This window comes from Hemitrygon akajei, chromosome 32 (assembly GCF_048418815.1).
Source record: "Hemitrygon akajei chromosome 32, sHemAka1.3, whole genome shotgun sequence".
Classification (NCBI taxonomy): Eukaryota; Metazoa; Chordata; class Chondrichthyes; order Myliobatiformes; family Dasyatidae; genus Hemitrygon; species Hemitrygon akajei.
Window position 1 is genome coordinate 26,022,691 of NC_133155.1, and position 26,025 is coordinate 26,048,715.

Below are 26,025 nucleotides of genomic sequence, written 5' to 3' on the forward strand. Positions count from 1 at the left end.
TTATTAGGAGTTTGAAGAGATTCGGCACGTCAACAAATACACTCAAAAATTTCTATAGTTGTACTGTGGAGAACATTCCGACAGGCTGCAGCACTGTCTGGTATGGAGGGGCTACTGCACAGGACCAAAAGAAGCTGCAGAAGGTTGCAAATCTAGTCAGCTCCATCTTGGGCATGAGCCTACAAAGTACCCAGGACATTTTTAGGGAGCGGTGTCTCAGAAAGGCAGTGTCCATTATTAAGGACCTCCAGCACCCAGGACATGCCCTTTTCTCGCAGTTGCCATCAGGTAGGAGGTACAGAAGCTTGAAGGCACACACTCAGCAATTCAGGAACAACTTCTTCCCCTCTGTCATCCAATTCCTAAATGGACTTTGAAGCTTTCGACACTACCTCACTTTTTTTTAATATACGGGTATTTCTGTTTTTGCACATTTTAAAAAATCTATTCGATATACATAATTGATATACTTGTTAATTTATTATTATGTTTTATTTAATTTGTTGTTATTTTTTTGCTCTCCCTCCACCGGATTATGTATTGCATTGAACTGTTGCTGCTAAGTTAACAAATTTCACGTCACATGTCGGTGATAATAAACCTGATTCTGATTCTGATTCCAGCCAACACAGCTCTCCAGGTCATTGAGGCACATAAGCCTCCAAACCCTCTAACAAGGTTGTGGTTCTCTTGAAGGTGTAGTATATAAGCGAGAGTTACAATCTGTTGTGGAAGCTAATGGGAATGTTCCAAGAATTATATGTGGTTGTTGAAAGACTTGTACAAATGGGTGATTCATGTTTGATGCAGATTTGGGCTTTTTTCCATGCTGTGACTATAAGACTTGAAGTGTTTGAACTATATTGCCAATCTGTAATCCAGCTGTGCTGCCAACAATGAAACAGGGTCCACCGATTGTTGCTGTACACACAACTGCTGACATTTTCACAAGTACGAACATCTTCACTGGACTTCAAAAGGACAGAGAGAAGACTGCAGAGAACCTGTTCAAATTCAGGCTGCGGTTAGCTTCAGTTAATCAGCCACAAGTATAGAGCCACAGTTACATGTGTCTATTCTGTCAGAATGAATTTTGAACTTTTTTGCCGTCTGACTGACAGTAGTCCCTGTCACATGAAACATTTAAAGTAGGTTTTCTCCCCATTTATTCATTTCAAAGGAATCATAACACAGACAGCCTGGGCGTTTGATCCTGTAACAGACTGTTCTGTAGTTATGATCACTTGGCTTGCCTTTAGAACTCTGGGTGAGGAGGAATCATGCAGTGTTATGGAACATGATTCATCAGAAGTACACGGCCTGAGCAACTAGCGTTCGTAACCTCTGGGACAGACCCTCCAGCTCATTATGGACTAAAGCTCTGAATCTACCTCAATGTATTCCATGCAAAGCAAAGAAAAGCCAAAGACGAAAAGGAATTTACAAAGGTTGCAAACAAGAGAATTTGCTTTGACTCTGTATCTTTTTACATACTGCTACTGAAGTGAAATAGCAGGAGATTTGGTCACATGCTTAGACTGCAGAACTGCACCCTGTCAGAATGATGGTCTCACACTCAGTTCCGAATTCAGGGAATCAGATATTTGCAACAATGGGAGATTGTTTTATTTCCCCAAAAGGCAGAAAGAGTACAACTGACAGTCGGAATGTGATAGAGTCATAGAAAAGTACAGCAGAGAAATAAGCCCATCAAGCTCATGCTGAAAACTATTTAAAATGCCTACTCCAATCAACCTGCACCGGTAACATAGCCCTCCATACCCTACTGTCTATGTACCTATCCAAACTTCTCTTAAACCTTACAATTGAACTTGGATGCACCACTTGTGCTAGCAGCTTGTACTATGCTATCGCGACCCTCAGAATGAAGAAGTTCCCCCACATGTTCACCTTTACCCTTAACGCGTAAATTCTAGTTGTAGTTCCACCAAACCTCAGTGGAAAAAGCACTTACCTTATCTATATCCCTCATAGTATTGTGTACCTCTGTCAAATCTCCTCTCAACCTTCTACGTTTCAACGAAAAAAGTCCTAACCTATTCAACTTTTCCTTGTATCTCATCCTCCAGACCCAGCAACATCCTTGAAAAATTTCTCTGTACTCCTTCAACTATGATTACATCTTTCCTGTAGGCAGAGGATCAGATTGGAATATAGGATGGTCTCAGCAGCTTGTTTGTCATTTGTTTACAAGTCATTTGCTTTTCCTCTGGAAACAATTTGTTGTTTAATGCAAAGACCCTGCATATTTCAGCTGCAGCTGACTAAATCAGGGCTCGTTTTGAATCCTGTGATGAGTGGTCTTCATAAATTTTATTTCTAAAATAAACTTTAAAAAAAAAATCTATGCAGGAAATAGATCTCAAGCAGTACGTGTTTTCCCTCACATTTGCAGTGTCATCAAGTCAGTACATTCAAAAGCTGTCATCAAGTTGATGGATTTTTATTTACAAACCACCACTGTCACTCATGTGGCTTCCTTGAACAATACACCCATCAAGTGCTTACCCAGCCTCACAGTATCCAGTGGCAAGATGCTGCCTGACCTGCTGAGTTCCTCCAGCATTTTGCATGTATTGCATTAGACTGTAGTCCTTCCTCAATGAATCTCCTTCCCAGGCTAGCATCAATGTGCTGCAAAACATCTCTTTCTGTCTCACTAAAGGAAGTGGGAACAAAAAGGTGGCACTGTAATTTAAGCTACATGCTGTAAACTCCCCCATGTCACATTGTTTTTAGATCAACCATAGGCCATTAAATTAACTGTGCTAATGACTCCTTCATTAGTATTAACACAACACAAACATTAACATGTAGCTCTTCGAAATGTAGTGATTTAAGAAAATTGATTTTTAGGAATTTATTTCGCTATTTTTTTTTCTAAAGCAGCTAGATTTTAGGAATGGCTGAAACAAAAGAAATAGAAGCAACATCAGCCATACAACAAACAATCTGCTGAGGGACGCAGCAGGTCGAGCAGCATCTGAGGGAGGAGAAGAATTGTCAATGTTTCAGGTCAAAACCCTGCTTCTTTATTTGTTGCTCTGGATTCCCGAATCAGACATCTCTTGTGTCCCCGGGCCTTCTTGATCCTGTCCCACTATTCAATAAGATCCTGGTTGATCGTTGACTTTTGCACCACTTTCAAATCAGAATCAGGTTTATTATCACCGGCATGTGACGTAAAATTTGTTAACTTAGCATCAGCAGCTCAATGCAATACATAATCTAGCAAAGAAAAAATAATAATAATTAAACAAGTAAATTAATTACGTATATTGAATAGATTTTTTTAAATGTGCAAAAACAGGAATACTGTATATTAAAAAAAAGTGAGGTAGTGTCCAAAGCTTCAATGTCCATTTAGGAATCGGATGGCAGACGGGAAGAAGCTGTTCCTGAATCACTGAGTGTGTGCCTTCAGGCTCCTGTATCTGCTACCTGTTGGTAACAATGAGAAAAATGCATGCCCTGGGTGCTTGAGGTCCTTAATAATGGATGCTGCCTTTCTGCGACACTGCTCCCCAAAGATGTCCTGGGTACTTTGTAGGCTAGTGCCCAAGATGAAACTGACTAGATTTACAACCTTCTGCAGCTTCTTTCACTGCTGTGCAGTAGCCCCTCCATACCAGACAGTGATGCAGCCTGGCAGAATGCTCTCCATGGTACAACTATAGAAGTTTTTGAGTGCATTTGTTGACATGCCAAATCTCTTAAAACTCTGAATAAAGTATAGCTGCTGTCTTGCCTTCTTTATAACTACATAGATAGGTTGGGACCAGGTTAGTTCCTCAGAGATCTTGACACCCAGGAACTTGAAGCTGCTCACTCTCTCCAATTCTGATCCCTCTATGAGGATTGGTATGTGCTCCTTCATCTCACCCTTCCTGAAGTCCACAATCAGCTCTTTCATCTTACTGGCATTGAGTGCCAGGTTGTTGCTGCGGAACCATTTCACTAGTTGGCATATCTCACTCCTGTACGCCCTCTCGTCACCACCTGTGATTCTACCAGCAATGGTTGCATCGCCAGCAAACTTATAGATGGTATTTGAGCTATGCCTAGCCACACAATCAATAGAGTAGTGGGGTAAGCGCACACCCCTAAGTCATGCCAGTGTTGATCGTCAGCAAGGAGGATATGTTATCACCAATCCGTACCGACTGAGGTCTTCCGGTTAGGAAATCGAGGATTCAATTGCAGTGGGTGGTACAGAGGCCCAGGTTCTGCAACTTCTCAATCAGGATTGTGGGAATTAAGTGCTGAGCTATAGTCGATGAACAACATTGTGACGCGGGTGTTTGTGTTGTCTAGTTGCTCTAAAGCTGTGTGGAAAGCCATTGAGATTGCATCTGCCATTGACCTGTTGTGGCAATAGGCAAATTGCAATGGGACCAGATCCTTGCTGAGGCAGGAGTTCAGTCTAGTCATGACCAACCTCTCAAAGCATTTCATCACAGTCGATGTGAGTGCTACCTTCGATAGTCATTAAGGCAGCTAACATTATTCTTCTTAGGCACTGGTATATTGTTGCCTTTTTGAAGCAAGTGGAAACTTCTGCCCATAGCGGTCTCTCTCATCCTCATACATCTGAGCTGTATGAAGGAGCATTTGCCAATGTACCAAAGGAGAATACAAAGTGCTTAAAATCATGATAGCAGTAGATTATGTGGAAACTGGTTCCATTGGTCAGGAACTCATGGATGTTAAATAAAGGTGACTAGCAAATGAGCCAACAATGAAGAGAGAATTTTATTTTGTGCAGTGACATGTTAATATTGGATCTACTTCCAGGGTCAGTGGTGGAGACTATGTCAAGTGTAGCATTTGAAAAGGAATGGCATAATTATCTGAAAGGAATTAATTTGCAGGGCCATGGGGAGAAGACAAGCAATCAAAGCAGGAAAATGGAGCTAAGATAAAAGATCAGCCAATATCTGACCAAATAGTAGATCATGGGCAAGAGACCAAATGGCCTACACTGCTTTGTTGATTTTCTCTGTCCTTAAGTTCTTGGGTATCTTGTGTGTTGTACATTCAAAAGAGATGGAACAAGATAGCAGTTAAGAATCAGAATTAGCAATGGAGATTTTGATTTAAGTTCTTTGCACATAAAAATAATGCTCTGTGTGTAAGTATTTTCATTTTTCATGTTTTGGGTACCCACATGTAATATTAGCCATCGCGTCCAATATTGGTGCTTTAATCAGTTCTGCTTTACTATCAACATGGTATCAGTGCTATCAACATAGTGAAGCTCCTACAATAAAGGTGAGGGTCTCCTCTCTATCATATTTATACCTGCAACTTCCTCTTAATTCAAGGAAGTTTACATAACCATGGGATTTTTTTTAGAGAAATAAACATCTGTTTTGAATGAAGTTTTTATACAGATTTTAACACTAAGAAATATGATTCATAAAGATATAGGAGTAGTTTTACACTGTTTGGGCCCTCAAAACTGCTCCAAATTCAATAACATTACAGCAGCTGTTCTAAGTTGACTTCATCTCCTGTTCATCCCATCACATGATTACTTTAGTTTTCAAAACTATCAGTTTCAGTCTTCAGTTATGTCAGTAATTGAGATTGTAAGGATGCAGTCTTGAAGACCCAGTTAGCTCAATTTCTGTACCATATTGTCTCAGGCATTAATCTGTTGCAAATTCAATTATTTCCCTTCATCAGAAGACCAGGTTTAAGCATACTAGTTCAGGAATGGCCTGCCTAAGGTTCGGCATAATTGAGATCATTCTTCCTGGATTCTGCTCTCCAATCTTTTATAATGAAGGCCAAATCAAAGTTCGTATTTCTAATTGCTAGCTGTACCTGCATCATGGAAGCATCCACAACACCAAGTCATAACCAAACCAGTACTATTGCCTGCAAGAATTTGTGAATGCATTGGACTTCAACAAATGCCACCTTACTTGTTGGACCATTTTTTCTCAGCGTGGTAAGAGTGACCATTCTATGAAAACACTTGAGTTGGAACAAATGGAGGACAGAATTGCTTTTTAAACAATTCCATGGTATAAAGCCCCATTAAATCTTATTTAGATAAATCGATGAGCAGGGATCAGTGGACAGACCATATCAGGAATTTGCAGCAACATATTTTTTTTCTGAATCAGCCCTCATTTCTGTGTGTGCAGCAGTTATAAGTCCAGCCAAATAAAATCAATTTCCATTTCTGCCTTGGCTTTAACTGCTGCAGACTCAGAATGAAAGAAACAGATTCAAGATAACAAGAGAGCCCAGTCCATTTACTGCTGTCGAGTACATAGACTACTCAGCAGGCATCAATTGTGTGAACACTATTCCATATTTGGAAAAGTACTTAATGGAAGTGGCTTGGAAAATTGTAAATAAATCAGAAAGCTACTAAGTGGTGGTAAATACTGGCCCTATGGGCTTTTCACTAAATCAGCAACTGATATAACAAAAAAATACCCAATTATTTCTTTCAGAAATATTGAATGCCAAAGCATTTTCTTAATGTATTGTTTTGGTGAATATATTGTGAAAAGAGGGAATGGGGAGTTATTATAATTTGAGTTGAAGTGAAGCAATGTCACAACTGGCCCCTTGCATTAAGTCACAGACATAATTTCACTTCCTAATTGTTGTGCCAACATCATCGGGAGCGGTCCATGACAATGAGGCATGCTGGCCATGTCGTAGCTAGTCCAAACCATGCGGTGCGCAATCAAATGATTCTTCTTAAATCTGTGTCTTTTACCCGGGAGGCTAACTAATAGTTAAAAGAGCAGCTGACAAAGGGTGAAAGCTCTGCTGTTTGAGAATTCAATAACTTGAGATCCCTGCGAGTACCTATTTCTTCCTGGCACATGACAGAGTAAAAGCACGTGCCAGGCACACTTCTCTGCCTAAAACAATAGCAATTCAAGTGAAAATGGGAAGGGCTTCAGATGATGCCAGTGCATTTTATCTTACTGGGGTGCAACGGTAGAGTAGCGGTTAGCACGATGCTGTTAGAGCTTGGGACATAGGACTTCAACATTCAGTTGCAGCACCATCTGTAAGGAGTTTATACGTTCTCTCCAAGCATCTTGTGGTTTTCCTCCTGATGCTCTGGTTTGCTCCTACAGTCCAAAGACACCTGCTAGTAGGTTAATTGGTCATTGTAAATTATTCGCTGATTAGGCTAGTGTTAGAATAGGCAACTTGTAGGGTGGTGCAGCTCTCTGGGCTGGAAGTGCCTGTTCCACTCTGTAGCTCTGAATAAAAAATGTAGATACCCCGATAGCTAAATAACTAACTAACCTCTCAGTGAAATGTGGTTAAGAACCCAAGACATACTGGGGCACCACACAGGATTCAATTTTCTAAACAAGAAATGTGTGCACTGGTTAACTCAAAGACTGATACCTGCGGCACTCTACTTGTTGTGATAAGCATGTTGGAATTTTAAAGAATCATCTGAACTCCCAGCATTCCAGAAAAGTGAAGCTGTCGTCAGTTGAGAAGCCCAAATTAGTTTGCATTGACCTCAATTAAATGTGAAACAAAAACATTCAGTGGGATCGATGCTGTAATTATCTAAGTGTCTTTGAAGAGAAATATACTTCATACATATATTGGTCAAATTCATTAATCATCAAGGAAGACATGAGAGAAATTATACCTTGTCTTCTTATGAACAAATTGGTCTCCTACCAATCTGGTCAACTAGATTTCTACAAAATGGAACATTTGATATATGGGCAGTACCTTCTCAAGGTAACTGTATGTCCCAAAGAAAAACCTCAGTATGGATAATTCTTAAGGCTATGCTATTGATCAGCTTAAGTTCCGAGCATTGCAAAATAATCATCATTTTAGACCATTCTGCAGAATTCAAAATTAAATGCCAATATGAAAGTTTATGCTTTGCAGCTGTTGGAACGTGAGCTGTGGCTCAGATTCCTGCGCAAATCTGAATCTCAAAAGAATACATACATAATACTGCTGATTAGGTCTCTCTTCTTTGGCCGTCCCTTGGGAGTAGGGATGACCTGCTTTCACTCGGGTTTTGTAAATTCTTAGATGGCTGATGAAGCCAATGTGGGACCTGCAGCTCCTATCACATTTGGGGTTGGAAATTCTTGGTGGAGCAGATGGGTGGTGGTGGTGGGGGGGGGGGGGGTTGAGATGGTGTTGTTCTCATTCTGTTGTTTTGCTGGGATTTTATGGGCTTTTGATGCATAGAGGTCCTCAGTGCCATCGTTCATGCTTCTTCTCCACTTTGAGTGGTCAAAGTACAATCACAAATTATCACTGTTACTAGAATTGATGTAAATCTGATGGTGTTTTGAAAGTATATTAAAGTCAAAAGAATATCCAGTGAAATTTTTCAATGGGGACAAAAGTGGCAAATAGCCCCTCCTTTCCCATTCCCGTTTTCCCCCCTCACCTTATCTCCTCGCCTGCTCATCATCTCCCTCTGGTGCTCCTCCCCCTTCTCTTTCTTCCATGGTCTTCTACCCTCTCCTTTCAGATTCCCCATTCTCCAGTCCATTATCTCTTCCACCAGTCAGCTTCCCAGCTCTTTATTTCACCCTTCTCCTGGTTTCACCTATCACCTACCTCCTTGTATTTCCTTCTCCCCTGCCAACCCCCACTTTCTAGCTCTAACCTCTAGTCTTTTCTGTCCCCATTCCTGTTGAAGGGTCTTGGCCCAAATGCTGACTGTTTACTCTTTTCCATAGATGCTGCCTGGCCTGCTGAATTCCTCCAGCATTTTGTGTGTGTTGCTCCCATCAGTGAATACCTCACTGGGGACAGCTGAGGCAATCTGTGTGTGGAGACATTAAGATATGGGTGAAGTTCTAAATGAATTTCTTGATCAGTATTCACAAAGGAAACAAGCTTTACATTTGCAGAATTCAGAGAAAGACAGTGACATTTTAGCACCATACACCATATGAGGAGGCACCTGATCCCTAGTGGACATAAAAGTGAATATGTTCCCAGGACAAGATAAGATTTATCCCAGATTATAATGGAAGGCAAGGGAAGAGATTATTGTGGCTCTTACTGAGATTTTGGAATTTTCCCTGGCCACAAGTGAGATACCCGATGATCAGAGCATGTTAGATGTGGTCCTCCTTCTCAAGTAGTGCAGGAAGGAAAATCCTGGCAATTATGTACCAGTGATCCGAAAGCTAGAGGTAGGGAAATTATGAAAAAAAAAATCTGAGGGAAAGGATGAAAGATCACTTGGAAAGGCAGGGACTAATCAGAGATGGCTGGTTTGGCTTTTTTAGCACAAATCTGGCATGACAAATCTAAGTTAATTTTTTGAGGAGATAACAGAGAGTATTGATAAGGCCAGTGAATTAGATGTTGTTTATATAGGCTTCCAGCATTTTCGTGCCTTAGATGCAACGGAGTAGGATGTAAAGGAGATGGGGGATTTGTATTGTCAGTCGGGAAAATGTCACAGCTACACTTAGGGAGGACATCTTGGAGGTTCATTGAATTCAACAATATAGTTGGAACTCAAAGATAAGAAAAATACAGTCACTGTGATGGGCTTATAATACAGGCATCTGAATAACCAGTGGAGGATAGAGGAACAGATATATAGACAGATCATGAAACGATGTAAAAACAACAGGGCAGGTAAGTTTAATTTCCCCAGTATTGTCTGGGACTTCCATCATGCCAGAAGCTCAGATGTGGCAGAATTTATCCAGGAGGGTTTTAGTATGTAGATAGTCCAATCAGTGAAGGGGCTCTGCTAGATCTTAAATTTGGGAATGATCCTGGCCAGGTGATTGGTGCTTTAGTGAGAAAATGTTTTGTGAACAGTGATTGTAACTCCATAACTTCTTCACTAGTTATGGTTAAGGATAAGTTTGGACCTCAGGGAAAAGTGCTAATACAAAAAAAGACTCATGACTTCTTAAGAGGTTTGGATAGATACATATACTCAGTGGCCACTTTATTAGATACCTCCTGTACCTTATAAACTGGCCACTGACCCACTTCAAATTTCAACATGTTGTCCATTCAGAGATGCTCTTCTGTACGTCACTGTTGTAACATGTGCAAAGTTCTCCAGTCCTGCCGAAACATCGACCGTATTTTTTTCCATAGATGCTGCCTGGCCTGCTGAGTTCCTCCAGCATTTTGTGTGTGTTGCTTGGATTTGTAGCATCTGCAGATTGTCTCTTGTTTGTCTATTGTAACATGTAGTTATTTGAGTTACTGTCGCCTTGAACCCATCTGCCGTTCTGTTCTGACCTTTCTCATTAAGAAGGCATATTCGCCCACAGAAATGCTGCTCACATTTTTTTTGTTTTTCGCACTACTCTCTGTTAACACTAGAGACTTTTTATGCGTGAAGCTCCCAGGAGATTAGCAGTTTCTGAGATTCCCCATCTTGCCCCAAAAATCATTCCACTGTCAAAGTCACTTGGATCACATTTTTCCCCATTCTGATGTTTGGTTTGAACAACAAGTGGACCTCTTGACCATGTTTGCATTGAGTTGCTGCCACGTGATTTGCTGATTAGGTATTTGCATTAAGGAGCAGGTGTACCTAGTAAAGTGGTCACTGAGTGCAGCTGGGGGGAGTAAGTAGGAACACACACAAAATGCTGATGGAACGCAGCAGGCCAGGCAGCATCTATAGGAAGAAGTACCGTCGACATTTCGGGCTGAGACCCATCATCAGTATAACCATATAACAATTACAGCACAGAAACAGGCCATCTCGGCCCTTCCAGTCCGTGCCGAACGCTTACTCTCACCTAGTCCCACTGACCCGCACTCAGCCCATAACCCTCCATTCCTTTCCTGTCCATATACCTACCCAATTTTGCTTTAAATGACAATACCGAACCTGCCTCTACCACTTCTACTGGAAGCTCATTCCACACAGCTACCCTGAGTAAAGAAATTCCCCCTCATGTTACCCTTAAACTTTTGCCCCCTATCTCTCAACTCATGTCCTCTTGTTTGAATCTCCCCTACTCTCAATGGAAAAAGCCTATCCATGTCAACTTTATCTATCTCCCTCATAATTTTAAATACCTCTATCAAGTCCCCCCTCAACCTTCTACACTCCAAAGAATAAAGACCTAACTTGTTCAATCTTTCCCTGTAACTTAGCTGCTGAAACCCAGGTAACGTTCCAGTAAATAGTATGTTGGCCTATGCTGCAGGTATGGGGCGAAGGTTCTAGGCAGAATAACAGTTCAACGTAGACTAGATGGGTCGAAAGGCTCTTTTCTGTGCCATAGTACTCTATGACTATTATTCTATGCCAACAGTATTAGGCAGGAACCAGGAAGATAGATTGGAAGTGGCTGTTATTGGGTAAGTCTGCATCTGACTTATGGAAGCCTTTTAATTGACAGCTGGTCAGAATTCAGGATCAACATGTTGCTGCAAGGAATACGGACACGGAATGGCAAAGCCCAGGTACCTTGGATGACCAGAGCACTAGGTAAAGATGAAAAAGGAAGCAAGTGAAGCATATGGAAGATCAAAGCCAGCCAGGGACCTTGAGGAATATAAAGGAAGCAGCAGAGAATTTAAATAGGGAATCGGAGGGATGAAATGGGACGTGAGCGGGACTAAGGAAAATCCCAAGGCATTTTATACATAAATTAGAAACAAGTAGGTAGCAATAGAAAGGGTAGATCCACTCAAGGGCAAAAGTGAGAACTTGTGCCTGAAGCCAGGGTATTTAGACAAGGTACTAAGTGAGTACCTTGTATTGGTATTCATCAAAGAGAAGGGCAAGAGGAACAGTGAGATCAGGGAGTGATTTGTTGATATTACACAGCATGTGTGGTTTGAATAAGGTGGAGGTATTAGGTCTCTTGAGGGCTATTAAGGTGGCTGAGCTCCCAGGACCTGAAGAGATCTATGCTACATTATTGGGAGAGGTCAGAGGGGAGATTGTTGGGGCTTTGGCAGAAACCTTTGTATCCGTTTCAGTTACAAGTGGGGCCATGGACCACTGGAGAGAAGCCTATGGTTTTCTTTGTGTAAGAAGAACAAAAAGAATAACCCAAAAAGTTGTAGGTCAGCGGCAGAGAAGTTATTGAAGAAGAATCTTAGGGGTAGGATTTACTCGCATTTGGAAAACCATGGACTTAATACAAATAATCAGCACGTCTGTATGAAGGTAGGTCATGGCTTCCGAACCAGATTGAGATTTTTGAGGAGGTGACAAAGGTGATTGATGAATTTTAAGGAAGTGGAAGTTGTTGACATGGACTATGATGAAGCATTTGACAGTATCCTTCATGGTAGATTAAGGCAACAGAATCCATGAAGATTGGTAGACTGGGTACAAAATTGTCTTGGACGTAGGAGGCGGGGGTTGTAGTGGAAAGGTGAAATTCTAAATGGAGATTCCTGGTCAGTGGTGTTCTGCTGGGATCATGTGCTATTTGTGATATTGGGATATATGTTGATCAGTCAGTTTGCAGGTGAGGAGACAATACGAAAATCGGTGAAGCTGTGAAGAGTGAAGAAGATTGCTAAACAAGTCAGTAAGATATAGTTTATTCAGAAACGTAGGTGGAGAAATGGCAGCTGAAGTTTAATCCAGGCAAGTCTTTGGTGATTTACTTTGGGAAAGGGGTCAAATGTAAGAGGAAAGTGTACAGTAAATAGCAGAAGCATTGGTTTGCAGAAGGATTTTGGTTACAAAACCTTAACTATTTGAAAGTGTGCAACACAACTAAACAGGGTGTAAAGGGGGTGTATGACATGCATTACCATCATTGGTTGGGGCAATGAAAATATAAAAGTATGGAAATATGTTGCAGCTGTATAAAATTTTGGTTAAGCCACAATTGGAGTACTGTGTGCATTACAAGTTGCCACATTACAAGAAGAATGAGTTGAGGCTTTGGAAAGGGACCAGAAGAGGATCATTGGGATTTAGACTCAATTACAAGGATTTAGACAAAACTTGAATTATTTTCTCTGTAACATTGGAGACTGACAGGCGACATGATAAAGTATATAAAATTATGAAAAGAATAGGAAGGATAGATAGACAGAGTCTTTCTTTTTCCCAAGTTGGAAATGTCATACAAGAGAGCTGAGCTTTAAGATGAGAGGGAGAAGTCTAAAGGAGATATGAGGCAATTTTTTTTGAATGACGAGAATGACAGCTGTTTAGAACATGCTGCTAGAGATGTGTTGGAAGCAAATAAAGCAACATTTAAGAGATATTTAGGCAGACACATGGACAGGCAGAGAATGGAACTACGTAGACCATGTGCAAGCATATGGATTAGTTTTATTTGATTTAAATTTAGCTGAAACATTGTGAGCAAGAGGACTTATTTCCTGTGCAGTTCTACGTTCAGCAAAATCTATATGGAAGGCATGTTCAAAAAGTTAGGGCCCATGTGATCCAATGGGGCAAGTTACCCAAATGGATTCAAAATTTGCTTATCAAATTTGCAAATCAGAGGGCTGTTTTTATGATTGATGCCTGTGGCTAGTAGTGTTCCACAGCGATCTGTGCTGGGGATCTTGCTGTTTATAGTATTCAAGAATGATTTGGGTTTGAATGTAGAAGACATGATCAGTAAGTTCTCCACAGAGATGAAGGTTGGTGGAGCTGTTGACAGTATTGAAGGTAGCCTTGGGCTATGGGGTGATATTGATGTGTTGTATTGAAGAACAGAGGGACCTTGGCATGTGTGGTGAACTACATATACCTGTCTGGACACGCCCCCTGCTGACTGCTCCTGTGGCTCCTCCCACAGACCCCTGTATAAAGGCGATTGAGGTCTGAGCCTGGCCTCTCAGTCTCCAGGATGTAGTACGGTGGTCAACCACTACTTGTTCCTTCTTCCAGTCAATAAAAGCCGATATCTCGCCTTTACATCTCAGAGTGAGTTATTGATGGTGCATCAGCATGCAGGTTCAAAAATCTTCAAAGGCGGCAATACAGGTTGATAACATGGATATTGGTATTCATTAGTCGGGGCATCAAATATACGAGCACAAAGTTTATGCTCCAACTTTATAAAATGTTGAGTAGACTTCAGCTGGAGTATTGATTGCATTTCTATTCACCGCACTATGAGAAGGATGTGCTGGTGCTGGAGAGGGTGCAGAGAAGTCTCATTATAGTGTTGCCTGGGATGGAGCATTTCAGTTCTGAGGAGGGACTGGAAAAGCTGAAAGTAAGTGTAAGGAAGGCAGAGGAGAAAATAAGGGAAAGGAAGATATGAAAATAAAAGAGAGAAAAGTGGAAAGGAACATAAGGAATAGAGAAGAAGAGATGTGAGATCCAAAGCCAAAGAGGGAAAAAAAAGGGTTTGAAACTAGAGGAAGAGGAGAACATTAATGAAGAGAGAGGTAATACGGAAACCTCAAAAAGAAAGGGGACAAATAACTTACTGTCCTGAATGACTTTCTGAGAGAAGGGAGCATAACATTTTGAGTCCCAGGGAGCTGATCAGTTGAGAGTAAGGTGATAGTGCCTTTCATGGCACTTTTACAAAGTCACACAGTTGGTAACCAACTGTGCTAATTAATAGCAACGTCACCGCAGAAATCCATAGGGTACAGGAAAAGAGACAGAGAATGCAGCTGATTTCTGTGCAACAGAAACAATAGCAGGAAATAAATTGCATGTAGCAAATCATGTTGAAAATAAAATGGGGAATAAATTGATTGAGCACAAAATACATTCACAGAAATAACCTTCATGAAACACCCATCCAAGATTTCTCCAGTGCATTCACTTTATGTAATAAAGATGAATAAAATGAAAAAATGTAAAGCACACCAGGCAGAACAAAACAACTGACAGAAAAGTAATTGAAGACTACAAGTTGAAAGAACAGAAAAGTATGAAGAATTATTTCAGTATGGCATCAGTTTCATGTAAATTGTTTGGCCTAAGATAGGAAGCAGATTTCCTGAATAATGAATAACATTTAATAATAATGATGCTTAAACCAATTGTTGTTTTGCTATTTCATTATGAACAATATTAGCATCAAAACAATTCGAAGTGATTCTTAAGCTATGTAGAATCCCCAAAAGTAATCCGACATCTCAGTGATCTCCTTTGAGTTTTGCCAGTCAGGTTTAAACATGTGTTAATTTGTTTTTCCAGGATTTAAATGCAATGACAACTGATGATTAATATTGAAAATAGATTATTGGTATTCTGGAGGAATATGAATAGATTCCATTGAAACAATGAGAAGGCTGATTAGGTGACTGAACTTCTGAGTAGCTGGTTGTATCAGGGAGAAAACGAGTTTGCAATAAAATGAGCAAAAAGGGAAATTTTGATAAGTAAATACAGAGCGAGTAATAGAAGTGGCTGGAGTGAGAAGGACGATAAAAGATAATTATATAGAAAAATAATGAAATTATAAATTCCATTTCACCAAATGTTTCTGAAGGACGTTAGGCATAATACTTAGAAAGAGTCTTGCATGCTTGTCGAACACTGTCATAGGAAATCAACTAATTATTTCATAAACATGAGAAAGTCTACAGATGCTAGATATCCAAAGCAACATACACAAAAATGCTGGAGGAACATCAGCAGGTCAGGCAGCATGTATGGAAGTCAATAGATAGTCAATGTTTCAGGCTGAGACCAGGACTGAGAAGGAAGGTTTGGGGGCGGGGGGGGGGGGGGCGAGGTGGTGGTTAGGCCAGAAATTTCGTAATCACTGATGGTCTGATGGTTCTGAACCTAGACAAGAAGTTGTATCAATCATGATGAATATTGTTAAATCTGACCCACAGCTCTGTTTTTACTTAAAACTGGAGAATAACATTTTTTGGTGTCTTGAGATCTTTCTCTCAGAAGGGTAGAAATTGCTCCTGTTCTCTGAGTCTGCAGCATCTGGTAGGATCACCTCTGAGCTATGGATCAGTGGCATCATGTCAGTGCATTGTGCTGGACCACGGATTTATTTTCACGTTCATCCCTCTGTTATATTGTTGTTGGTGTAGTTCCACAACATACATATATTACTGCCAATCAAGCTGACAGACAATGGAAAATTTTCATTACAGGGAACTGAGTGGTATTCTGACAAATGCTAATGTGTGATTTGTGGTTATTTAATGATGTTACTTAGCATTTCAATTCATCCACTTACTCTCAATGGAAATGCACAAGAATTTAAAAATATGATTGATAAAACTTCTATTTAAAGTGCATACTTCTCTCAACAGAAAGCTGACCTTGCTGTTGCTCCACTCACCATCACCTATGCCCGGGAGAAGGTCATCGACTTTTCCAAGCCTTTCATGACGCTGGGGATCAGTATTTTGTATCGAAAATCAAATGGAACAAACGCGGGTGTCTTCTCCTTCCTCAATCCTCTCTCGCCTGATATTTGGATGTACATCTTACTGGCATACCTTGGTGTCAGTTGTGTGCTGTTTGTCATAGCAAGGTAAGATATAGTTGATGTTAATCTCATGTCTTTGTGGCTGATCAGTCATCTGTCTATATCTTTTATTGACTTTTCCAAAATATTTACTGTATATAATTCTTGCTCCTCAATTTCACTACAATCCATACCTGAAATAAGAGCCCCCAGCTTGTGGACACTTCCTATATAGGATTGAGCTCCCATAATACTATTAAATTCAGAAGTACTATCTGCCTACATATGTTTATTCTTGAAAACATAGAACTAGTTTGCTTTCTCAATCCACTTTTAGTAATTGTTTTTTTCTCTGTTAATCAGTGTTGTGGATTTTTGATGCCATCCATTACAAGTTATGGTTACCAAAATGAGTGATATTTGCATACTCTCTGACTTTTGGGCAAAATTGACTTATTGAAGGATTGTCTGCAAAACAAAACCCATTCATTCCCTGAGGCAGCCTGGAGAAAAGAAACAATTCATGAAGTAGGGGAATGGATATGGAAGGATATTTCAATGTCAAAGGACACTCCTTAGGTTTTGCTTGGAGACTTCTTCATTTCAGAGAGCTGTTGAGGCATTTGGTTACTTGTATCAGTTTACAGCACAGTGACAGGTTGTTTGATCTTATATGTCTCTCTGTTGTTTATTTTCCTTCGAGGTTCCACTCGATCTTTCTTCATTTAAAAAAAAAGCATTGTTCTCAATATTTGTATATCAATCAAATGGGTCTGTGGTCTGAACGGAGTAAGAATAACCAGTCAGCTCTTCTCATAGTAACAACAGGGCCTCAGCTAAGTGAACATCTGGTGTGCCTTGTGAAGCTATTTCTAAAAAAAAATCTCGATTGTTTGATTCCAAGCATTTCTATCCTTGTAACAAAATGAACTCATTGACTATTGTTCAAGAAAGCTTGACATGATAGCGATGTGTCAGGCTGAGGGAATGCAATGAATTGAAAATTTCTTCTCATCGAGTGTTGACATTTTCTGTGCAGAAGGGAAAATACTGCAGATGCTGGAAATTTGGAATAAAATAGCAAATGCTGGAAATATTAATGTTTCAGATTCATGACCTTTCTTCACAAGAACTATATTCTTCTCACTGGAATCCACTAAGGAAATAAATCATTGATGAGTTTTAGATTGGTTTATTTATTGAGATACAGTGCAGAATAGGCCCTTCAGTGTCTTCAAGTTTCATTGCCCAGCATTCCCCTGATTTAATCCTAGCCTAATAACAGGACAATTTACAATGACCAATTAACCTAACAACCAGTACATCTTTGGAATGTGGGCAGAAACCCATGTAGTCACAGAGAGAACGTACAAACTTCTTACAGGCAGTAGTGGGAATTGAACCTGGGTCACTGGTACCGTATGGCACGGTGCTAACCACTACGCCACCGTCCCACCCTTTTTTAAACATTAGTTAGATATGTTTTAACTGACTCATATTGCAAGTAAATTGAGAGGTACGTAAAAATGTGGAGTGGCCATCGAATTCATTTCAAAAGAGATGCAATTGACTGGTTGATTCTCCAAATTTCATATGCTACTTTAAATATTAATTAACGCCATTGATAACAATGTTATTTTAATCAGTGAATTCCAGGGCTTCATCCAGCTAACTCATGCTGGTAGTTACTACCCACTCAAGCAGCAGTTAATGTGTATTTTGCTCTGCCTGTTCTTAGATTTCTTTTATATATTCTACCTATTTGGCTTATTATAACTTGAAATTGTTTCTGATCAAACATTAACCTGTTAAATGATACACACCCATGCAATTAGTTTTGTGAAATAAAGACTTCTGCCCTCTATTCCAATTCTTTAATGTCTATTGTTTTGTCCTCTTGCTATAGGCCACCTGTATCATGGGAATTGGTTTGTTTTATACACAATGTCCAATCATTCACCTTGTTTCTAAATATTCCTTCAAATAGTCTCAAATTTTTTTTTTAAGCAAAGATCTTTAGTACAATAAGGAGTTCTGTTTGCAAAGAGTGTACACATTTTCTTCGAGATATATTCAGTGGATACCGTCAGAAGAAATATCATAGTGATTAACATGGTGTGTGGGAGAATCAAGTCATAGGGGAACTGGCAATGACAATAGTTAGGCACTGACCTATTTCATTAAACCTACTTGAAGAGGTATATGTTGTACTAGATGCATGTTTGCCTCAGGCCTCAAAATGACACCATAGTAGACATCAGAAACCCAATTGCAAGGTTTATACAGAAGAGTGGGGTTTAAATTAGATTTCCCACTCACAATTTGTAAGGCAGAATTACATTGCTGTAATTTGCAGATGTATCAGGTGCCCTATATCAGGAATTCTAGAGGAGGCTTGACCCAAAAGCAGAGCAGCAGAGACAAGTTAGTGGTCAGTGTTAACTTTTTCAACAGACTGCAAAATAACAAGCTACGGGGGGGGGGGGGGGGGCGCAAAATGAGAGAACTGATACTAAACACAACAGACAACAAGATAACTGAAGGCTAGGGGCAACTGGTCGAGTCCGGCTGGTCAGATCAGCAAACACAGACTGTGAATAAGATCCGGTTTTAAATAGGCTGCAGGTGATGAGTTAGATAAGAGTGGCAGATGACTCCTTTTAGCTGGGTGGAGACTGAGAGGTGCCTGCCTGTGCAGGACTGACAGGAATGCCGCCCCCCCCCCCCCACCCTTCTACAGCTGGCCCCCGATGGGCTCAGGGCAACCTGGATGGGTTTGGTAGAACTTCTCGATGAGCCATGGATGCAAGATGAAACTGGATGGTTTCTGCTCTGGGCTGTACCCTTAATTGGTACTGCATACTCTGTCCATGACAAAGTGAATCAATCAGCTGATGAACCGTATACACGGGACCATTTCCCACCATCTTTGATTCTGGAAATGCAGCCTCAGTTAGGTTAGGTGGTCCGTGGGTAACAGGTTTGAGGCAGGACATGTGGAAAGTAGGTGCAATCCTGAGGGATGGTGGCAGCTGGGGGTGGTAAGTGACAGGATTGATGCGATGTGTGATCTAGAAGAGATCAATGAATCAGGCGAGAGCTTGTGAGAGTCGGTGTGCAGGGACAGATCTTAGGTGGACGTCAGGAAATGGCTGGGTGGTGGAGCTGGCATTTTTCTAACTTGCAGTGCAGTTGATTTTCAAGGAGACACTGGAGGACTGAGTAGATGTGACAGGTGTGGGCTTGGGGGTCCTTGGAGAAGATGAGGATGGTGTCAAGGTAGACAAACGCGTACCTGTGTAGCATGTCTCATGTTGGTGAAGGGTAGAGTAGTCAGGCTGAGTGTGGCTGGTGGTTGGCTTGGCAGTAGTAGGCATAGTTGGTAGCTGGGATAGCCCGCCGTGCCCGCTTCAAAGCAGTCTGGCATGAGTGAACCTAGACCCAGGAGAACAGGATCTTCACCATTCGCTCCTCCATGGGAAACAACAGTGTTGGTAGCCATGAAGCACCTCAGTGGATGACATGCAACACTTGTGACAGAGGAGGTGTGTAGATTGCGGAACAGCTCGGCACAGAGCTGATGCTTCTTCCATATGAAGGGTTAGAGACAACAAAACTTCTCCACTTGCTGGTTGGCTCTTTCTCACTCACCATTGGTCTGCGGATGATAGCCAGAGGGCAGACTCACTGAGGGTCATAGAAGGGAGCAGAAGGCTCGCCAGAAACAGGAGCCAAATTGTGGGCCCCAGTCCAACACAGTGTCCTGAGGGAAGCCGTGGAGGCAAACTACATGTTGGAGAACTAAATCTGAAGTCTTAGCGGCTGACAAAAATTTGGGGAGGGCAACGGTGTGGTGAACCGATCCACCACAGTCATGATCATGGTGGCCCCATCAGAAAGTGGAAAGCCAGTGATACAGTCTATGGTGATGTGAGACCACAGGTGTCAGGGGACTGGTACAGGCCACAGGGGCCCAGACAGCTGCTGGTTGGAGCAATTGGACTGGGCACATTGAGGGCAGTCGGTGATGAACTGATGTATATCTGCAATCAAGGTGGGCCACCAGAACAGGTTTTGCAGAAAATCCAGAGTCCGTTGTGCACTTAAATGGCTAGAGGGGATTGAAGAGTGGGCACACTAAAGGTCTTCAGAGCACGTGGCCGCTAACATGTATATGCAATTGTCAGGTGTGTTGGCCAGAGCAAGCTCGTCTTGGCGGAACTGGTACTCAAGGCCCCACTCAATCAAGGCAAGCCTCTGTGAGGATGGAATGATTGATGAGGGTCGATCTCCATTTCAGCTGGGTCAAACTGTTATGAGAGGGAATCTGTCTTGGTGTTCTTGGGACCAGCTTCGAGGAAATGGTTGCATTGAATTGTTCGAAGAAGAAGGTCTAGACAGCCTGCCATTAGTTGAGTTGGCAGGTCTGCTGTACGGATATGAGGTTCTGGTAGTCAGTCCATATCAGGAAAGTCTTAGTCCTTTTCATCAACCAAGATCTCCATTCCTCCAAGACCCTTTGTCGGCTGGTAACTCTGCCTCCGTGACAGTATTGTGTAGAGTTGAACTTCCGTGAGAGGAAGGCACAAGGGTGTGTCTTCCTGTCCGGTCCTTGGTGGGAGAGGATGGCCTGGCATCCATGTCAGATACATCAATCTCTACCACAAAAGTTCCAAAGGGGTTCGGGTGTCAGAGAATGGGCGCGGTGGTAAATGCCTCTTGAGCTCCTCGAAAGCATAGTCTGCAACAGCAGACTAGATTATCCGTGAGGTAGGTGATTTGGTGAGGGAGATGAGAAGAGCAGCAATTTGGCTGTAGCTTCTGATGGAACGGTGACAGAAGTTGGAGTAGCTCGAGAAGCACTTTAGATGTTTGAGGGTGTATGGTCAAGGCCATTCAACCTTGCACACTTGCTCTGGGACCATCATTATGCCTTGGGGTGCGAGGACATAACCCAAGAAGGAAATAACTGGGCTGTGGAACTGTCATTTTTCTAACTTGCAGTACAGTTGGTTTTCGAGAAGATGTTGAAGGTCTGAGTGGTGTTGGGGGACCTTGGAGAAGATGAGATTGTTGTTGAGGTTGACAGACACATATCTGTGTAGTATGTCTCATAGGATCTTGTTAACGAAGGCTTGGAAAAGAGTTGGGCTGTTGGAAAGTCCAAAAGACATCACCAGGTAGTTATGGTAGCCAGTGGGTGTTCTGAAAGCCATCTTCCACTCTTCCCCTTGGGGTGTGGATCAGATTATATATGCTCCGTACATTCAGGTTGCTAAAGGTCTGGGTCCCAGGGAGGGCTTTGAACATGCCATCCATCAAAGGGAGTGGGTAGCAGTTCTTAATCGTGATTTTGTTGAGTTCAAAGTTGTCAAAGCAGGGACAAAGACTCCCATCTTTCTTTTTGACAAAGAAGAATCTTGCACTGGCTGGGGACTGAGATGGTTGAATGAAGCTGTGCTATAGTGCTTTGGTGATGTAGTAATTCATGCCCTTGCTCTCGGGTGAGAGGATGAGCAGGCAGCCTCGGGGAGGGGTGGTGCCCAGGAGGAGATTGATCATGCAGTTGTGTCGTCTCTGCGGTGGCAAGCTGCTGGCTTCCCTTCTACTGACGGTGATGGCTAAGTCATGGTATTCCTGTGGGAGCCTCTCTGACGCTCACGTGCACAGGCTGTGTGCGCGCTTGGACCGTCCCAGACCCCAAGGGACGTTAATGAATGGCAGTGATGTAGAAGGGTGGCAGATAGGCACAGTAGAGAATCCAAGCTGCATGCATAGAGTCCAGTCCAGAAAGTTGCCTGCTCCCTGAAATCCTCCAGAGCCTCCTGCGTGAGTTGGGCTATGGTGCCAGAACGAGAGAACCCTCATCTCTACCTGGTTGTACCATTTCCCAGATGGAATGGACATTTGATGTGAGGGGGATCAACTGCTCCATGGTAAGAATACAAATTTGGAGGTGGGGGGGGGGGGGTGGTTGCTTAAGGAAACTCTCCTTAAATGCATGGATTTGGAGGTGGTGACAAAGGTCCTGTAGCCTGAAATTGTTCTGGGAATGGAACAAAGGTTCATTCCGTAAGTGCTTGTCAATACAGAGGGTCAGAGTGGCGAGATTTTCAAGGTCAACGGGCATCTCCTGGGTAGACAACTCATCTTTGAAGCACTCTGACAGCCTGTGATGGTAATGGGCCAGCAGTGCTTCTGCATTCTGCCGTGAGGGTCCTGAATTCCACAGCATAATCTTGGCATGAGCCTTGACACAGGAAAAGTATCCAATTCATTGCCTCCATTCCATTTCCTGGATGGTCAAAACCCTGGTGCATCTGAGCAGCAAAACTATTATTTTTGATTATAAATGGTGGCTTTATTGTCCCAGTTAGCAGTGGCCCAGGCTTGAGTTCATCCTGTAAAGAAATACATGACAAAGGCAATGCAAAGATAGTTGGAGCTCAAAGTGTAAGGTACACTGAGACAGGAAGTTCTAGCATCGGGTTGGGGATCTGTCGAAACATTCGGGCACCAGAATCCAGACTTGTAGGGAGGAGGCTGATGAGCATAGGGTTGCTGTATCAAGATGGAGGATTTGGGGGAGAGTGGCGAGCGGATGGTTAATGGTTTCCTGCTGTTTCGGGATCGTGTGCTCATGTTGACAGACAAATTTCTTCAAGCGAGCAAACTCTGCTGGGTCAATCGATGGTTCAGCAGGAGAGACAATTCAGCAGTGACTGATAACTTCAATAATAGAATGCAAAATAACAAGCTGTGAGGGACCTCAGAACAAGAGAGAACAATAGGCAGCGAGGTAACCGAAGGCTAAGAACAACTGATTGAGTCTGGCTGGTTCAAATGAGTGAACAAGAATTGTGACTGAGAGCTGGATTGAAATAAACTACGGGCGCTGAGTTTGAAGGGAGTGGCAGGAGACTCCTGTTAGCTGGGTGGAGACTGGGCAGGGTGTTGCCTGCCTGTGCGGGCCTGACATTATTGAATCTCAGTCGAATACCTGTGTTTGTTTGTGAGCCTGATCATTTTAGTACAACCTAAGCACTGGAAATAAAGAGGGGGATTGCATGGGGTAATGTGGGGTTAAGGGGCTGGCCATCCTCTCCTCATACGTATTAAGGATCTGGATGAGGAAACAAAATGTAAAACTTGATGGGATTGTGAATTGTGAAGCAAAGTTTCCTTCATCACTTTCCCAGTAAAATGTGCTCCCTGATTCGAGTCCACCTGGACTGGGGTTCCCCTACTTAGGAGGAGTTCCGGAATTAGCAGTGCTGCTGGCGGTGCAGTCTCATGTTGGGAAAGCCGCTACCTACCGGGTGAAGTGATCCATAATTACCAGACAGTCGCTTTACATCCCGCCTTTTTGGCAGGGCTCCCTTGAAGTGAGGGGCTTATGAATTGCTGTAATCAGGGTCAGAGGCTGGCTCGGATCATCAGAGTTCTCGACCTGACTTTGCCTGACAGATGTATCTGGGTAACACCACTCCCTGAAATATCTCCACACTCATTCCCACAATGCACAAAATATAAATGACAAGTACCAATTAAACAGCTCATACTTAAAACCACAGAGTAAGTACTTCACAGTCTGACACTTTTGTTCACCTGATTTCATGATGCTTGCTGTGTGTCTTTGCATCACACTCACAAAACGCTTATGCTAAAGTGTAGCTCCCAGAGTGAGCATACATTGCCGCTCCAAACCTTCAATAACTGGTGGCTCCATCTCACCAAATGAACGCACAAAGTTTTGTCTCTTAAATAAACACACATGCGACAGCACACACTAGTTTTATCTCTGCCAGTTCAGCTCCCCATGTTTGTGATACCTCGCATTCCCATGTGCCACTGACCTGAGCAGATCCAAGTGTGGAGGGCTATTTTTAAATATACTCACCCAATTAGACTGCTAAGATTGCTGGCCATGCTATGGATTACATGAAGGTATCCCACTCCAAACACCAAATGTTGATGCGTGAATGAAGTCACCGGGGAAAAGTACTGCTAGCTGTGAAGCAACCTCCTTATTCGACTGAACAATATACAAAAGATGTCATATGGAGAACTTCTTTTTTATGTGCCAGAGCCTCGGCGACCGCTTTTTCCCCACGTCCTTCTCACAGCGCAGTTTTTTTTTACGAGGCCGAGTTGCGAGCTCAACATTCAACCCAGCCTGAATGGAAAGCGTGTCCAGGAGCGGCCCAACTGGATTCGAACTCGGGAACCTTCGCTCTGGAGTCCAGCGGTGATGTCGCTGCGCCACCAGCTGGCCAGTATGGAGAACTACTCATTTAGAAAAAGGTCTGGCTGGCCCAATGCAACCATTTGTTTTATGTGCTGAATGTCAAAAGACAATTCTATATTTACAATGCATCCACAATGCTTTCTTTGAAGCTACACACAAACTTCATACCTCCTGATTCTCACCCACATCAGAGACATCTAGATGAATTTTAATTAGCATTGTCTAGTCGGTGATTCAAGACTGTTAGGAACCTATTGTTCAGAGCTAGCATTTTAAATTAATTCTACAATCTCAGATTGAAGTTATTTGCAAAATGTGCTAAATCCCAAAATACTCTAACACTGAGATTAATGATCAACCAGGATCGGTTTGAAGGGGAGAATAAAATACTCCTGCTTCTCTTTTTCCATCCTGCAAAAAAATAATCAACACAAACATATTTTTTCTAGCAGGGCTAAAATTGAGGATGACAAATATGCTTTTCCTCTTCACTGCTGAGCCTCAAGACACAGAAAGTAATTATCTCTAGTCACCATTTTACCTATGCATCCTAAAGCTGATATAAGGCAACAGATACAGCACAGGCCATGGGACTTGCATAACTTGCCAGGTCTGCATTGGACAGTGAATTTACTTGCTATATGGCTGAACTAGATCTCATTATCTCATGATTTAATTTTAAACATGGTGCTGAAAATAATTTATCTTGCCCCGGTGAAGGGTCTTAGCTTGAAACGTCAACTGTTTATCACTCTCCATGGCTGAGTTGCTGAGTTGCTAAACGTCACCTGCTATTCCTCTCCTGACTTGCTGAGTTCTTCCAGAATTTTCTGTGTGTTGGTCAAGATTTACAACTTCTGCAGAATCTCTTGTGTTTGGGACTTCACCTTGTGCAATCTAATGTTTCCTCTTGTTCTTCTTATGATCTATAGTTGGCAAAAGTTTGGCTGCATTGACTGCTCCTTGATTCTAACTGTTATATTATCAACATTGACCCAAATGTAATGGAGAAGAGTCTGTGCAGGCTGTGATTCATTGCTTTTAAACAGTTTATCATAAATATATTATTTCAGTTTTGCAAAGATCAAAATATTAGACATAGAAATAGTCAAGAGCTTACATTGATTTCCTCCTCCCACTGTCATCCTTGACTCTTTCTGTTGGGATATGATAGAGGCTTATCTGAATGTAATTTAATACCTACACATTGATAGGTGTAATAAGGCAGATGACAAAGCTGATGTATGACATCCAGTGTAATTGGATTGTGGCAGTGCCTCTCCTGTAATCAAAGATAAGAGTACAAAAAACTAATAGATAAGAAAAAATATCCAGCTCAAAATTAATTAGAAGAATGAATTCATTTTAATAATCTGGTTTCCAGTGGTCTATTTGTGTAGATTT

At 42.0% G+C, this 26,025-nt stretch overlaps 1 protein-coding gene across 2 annotated transcripts in view; it reads left to right on the top strand.

Annotated features, from left to right (window-relative positions):
• The window catches only part of LOC140719685 (glutamate receptor ionotropic, kainate 3), a 554,019-nt gene that overhangs the window by 341,879 nt on the left and 186,115 nt on the right, over positions 1–26,025 (top strand). For both annotated transcript variants that reach the window (XM_073034483.1, XM_073034485.1), the window contains one exon: positions 16,216–16,439. In XM_073034483.1, coding sequence (XP_072890584.1) covers positions 16,216–16,439 — 224 coding nt within the window. The remainder of the gene's footprint in view (positions 1–16,215; positions 16,440–26,025) is intronic.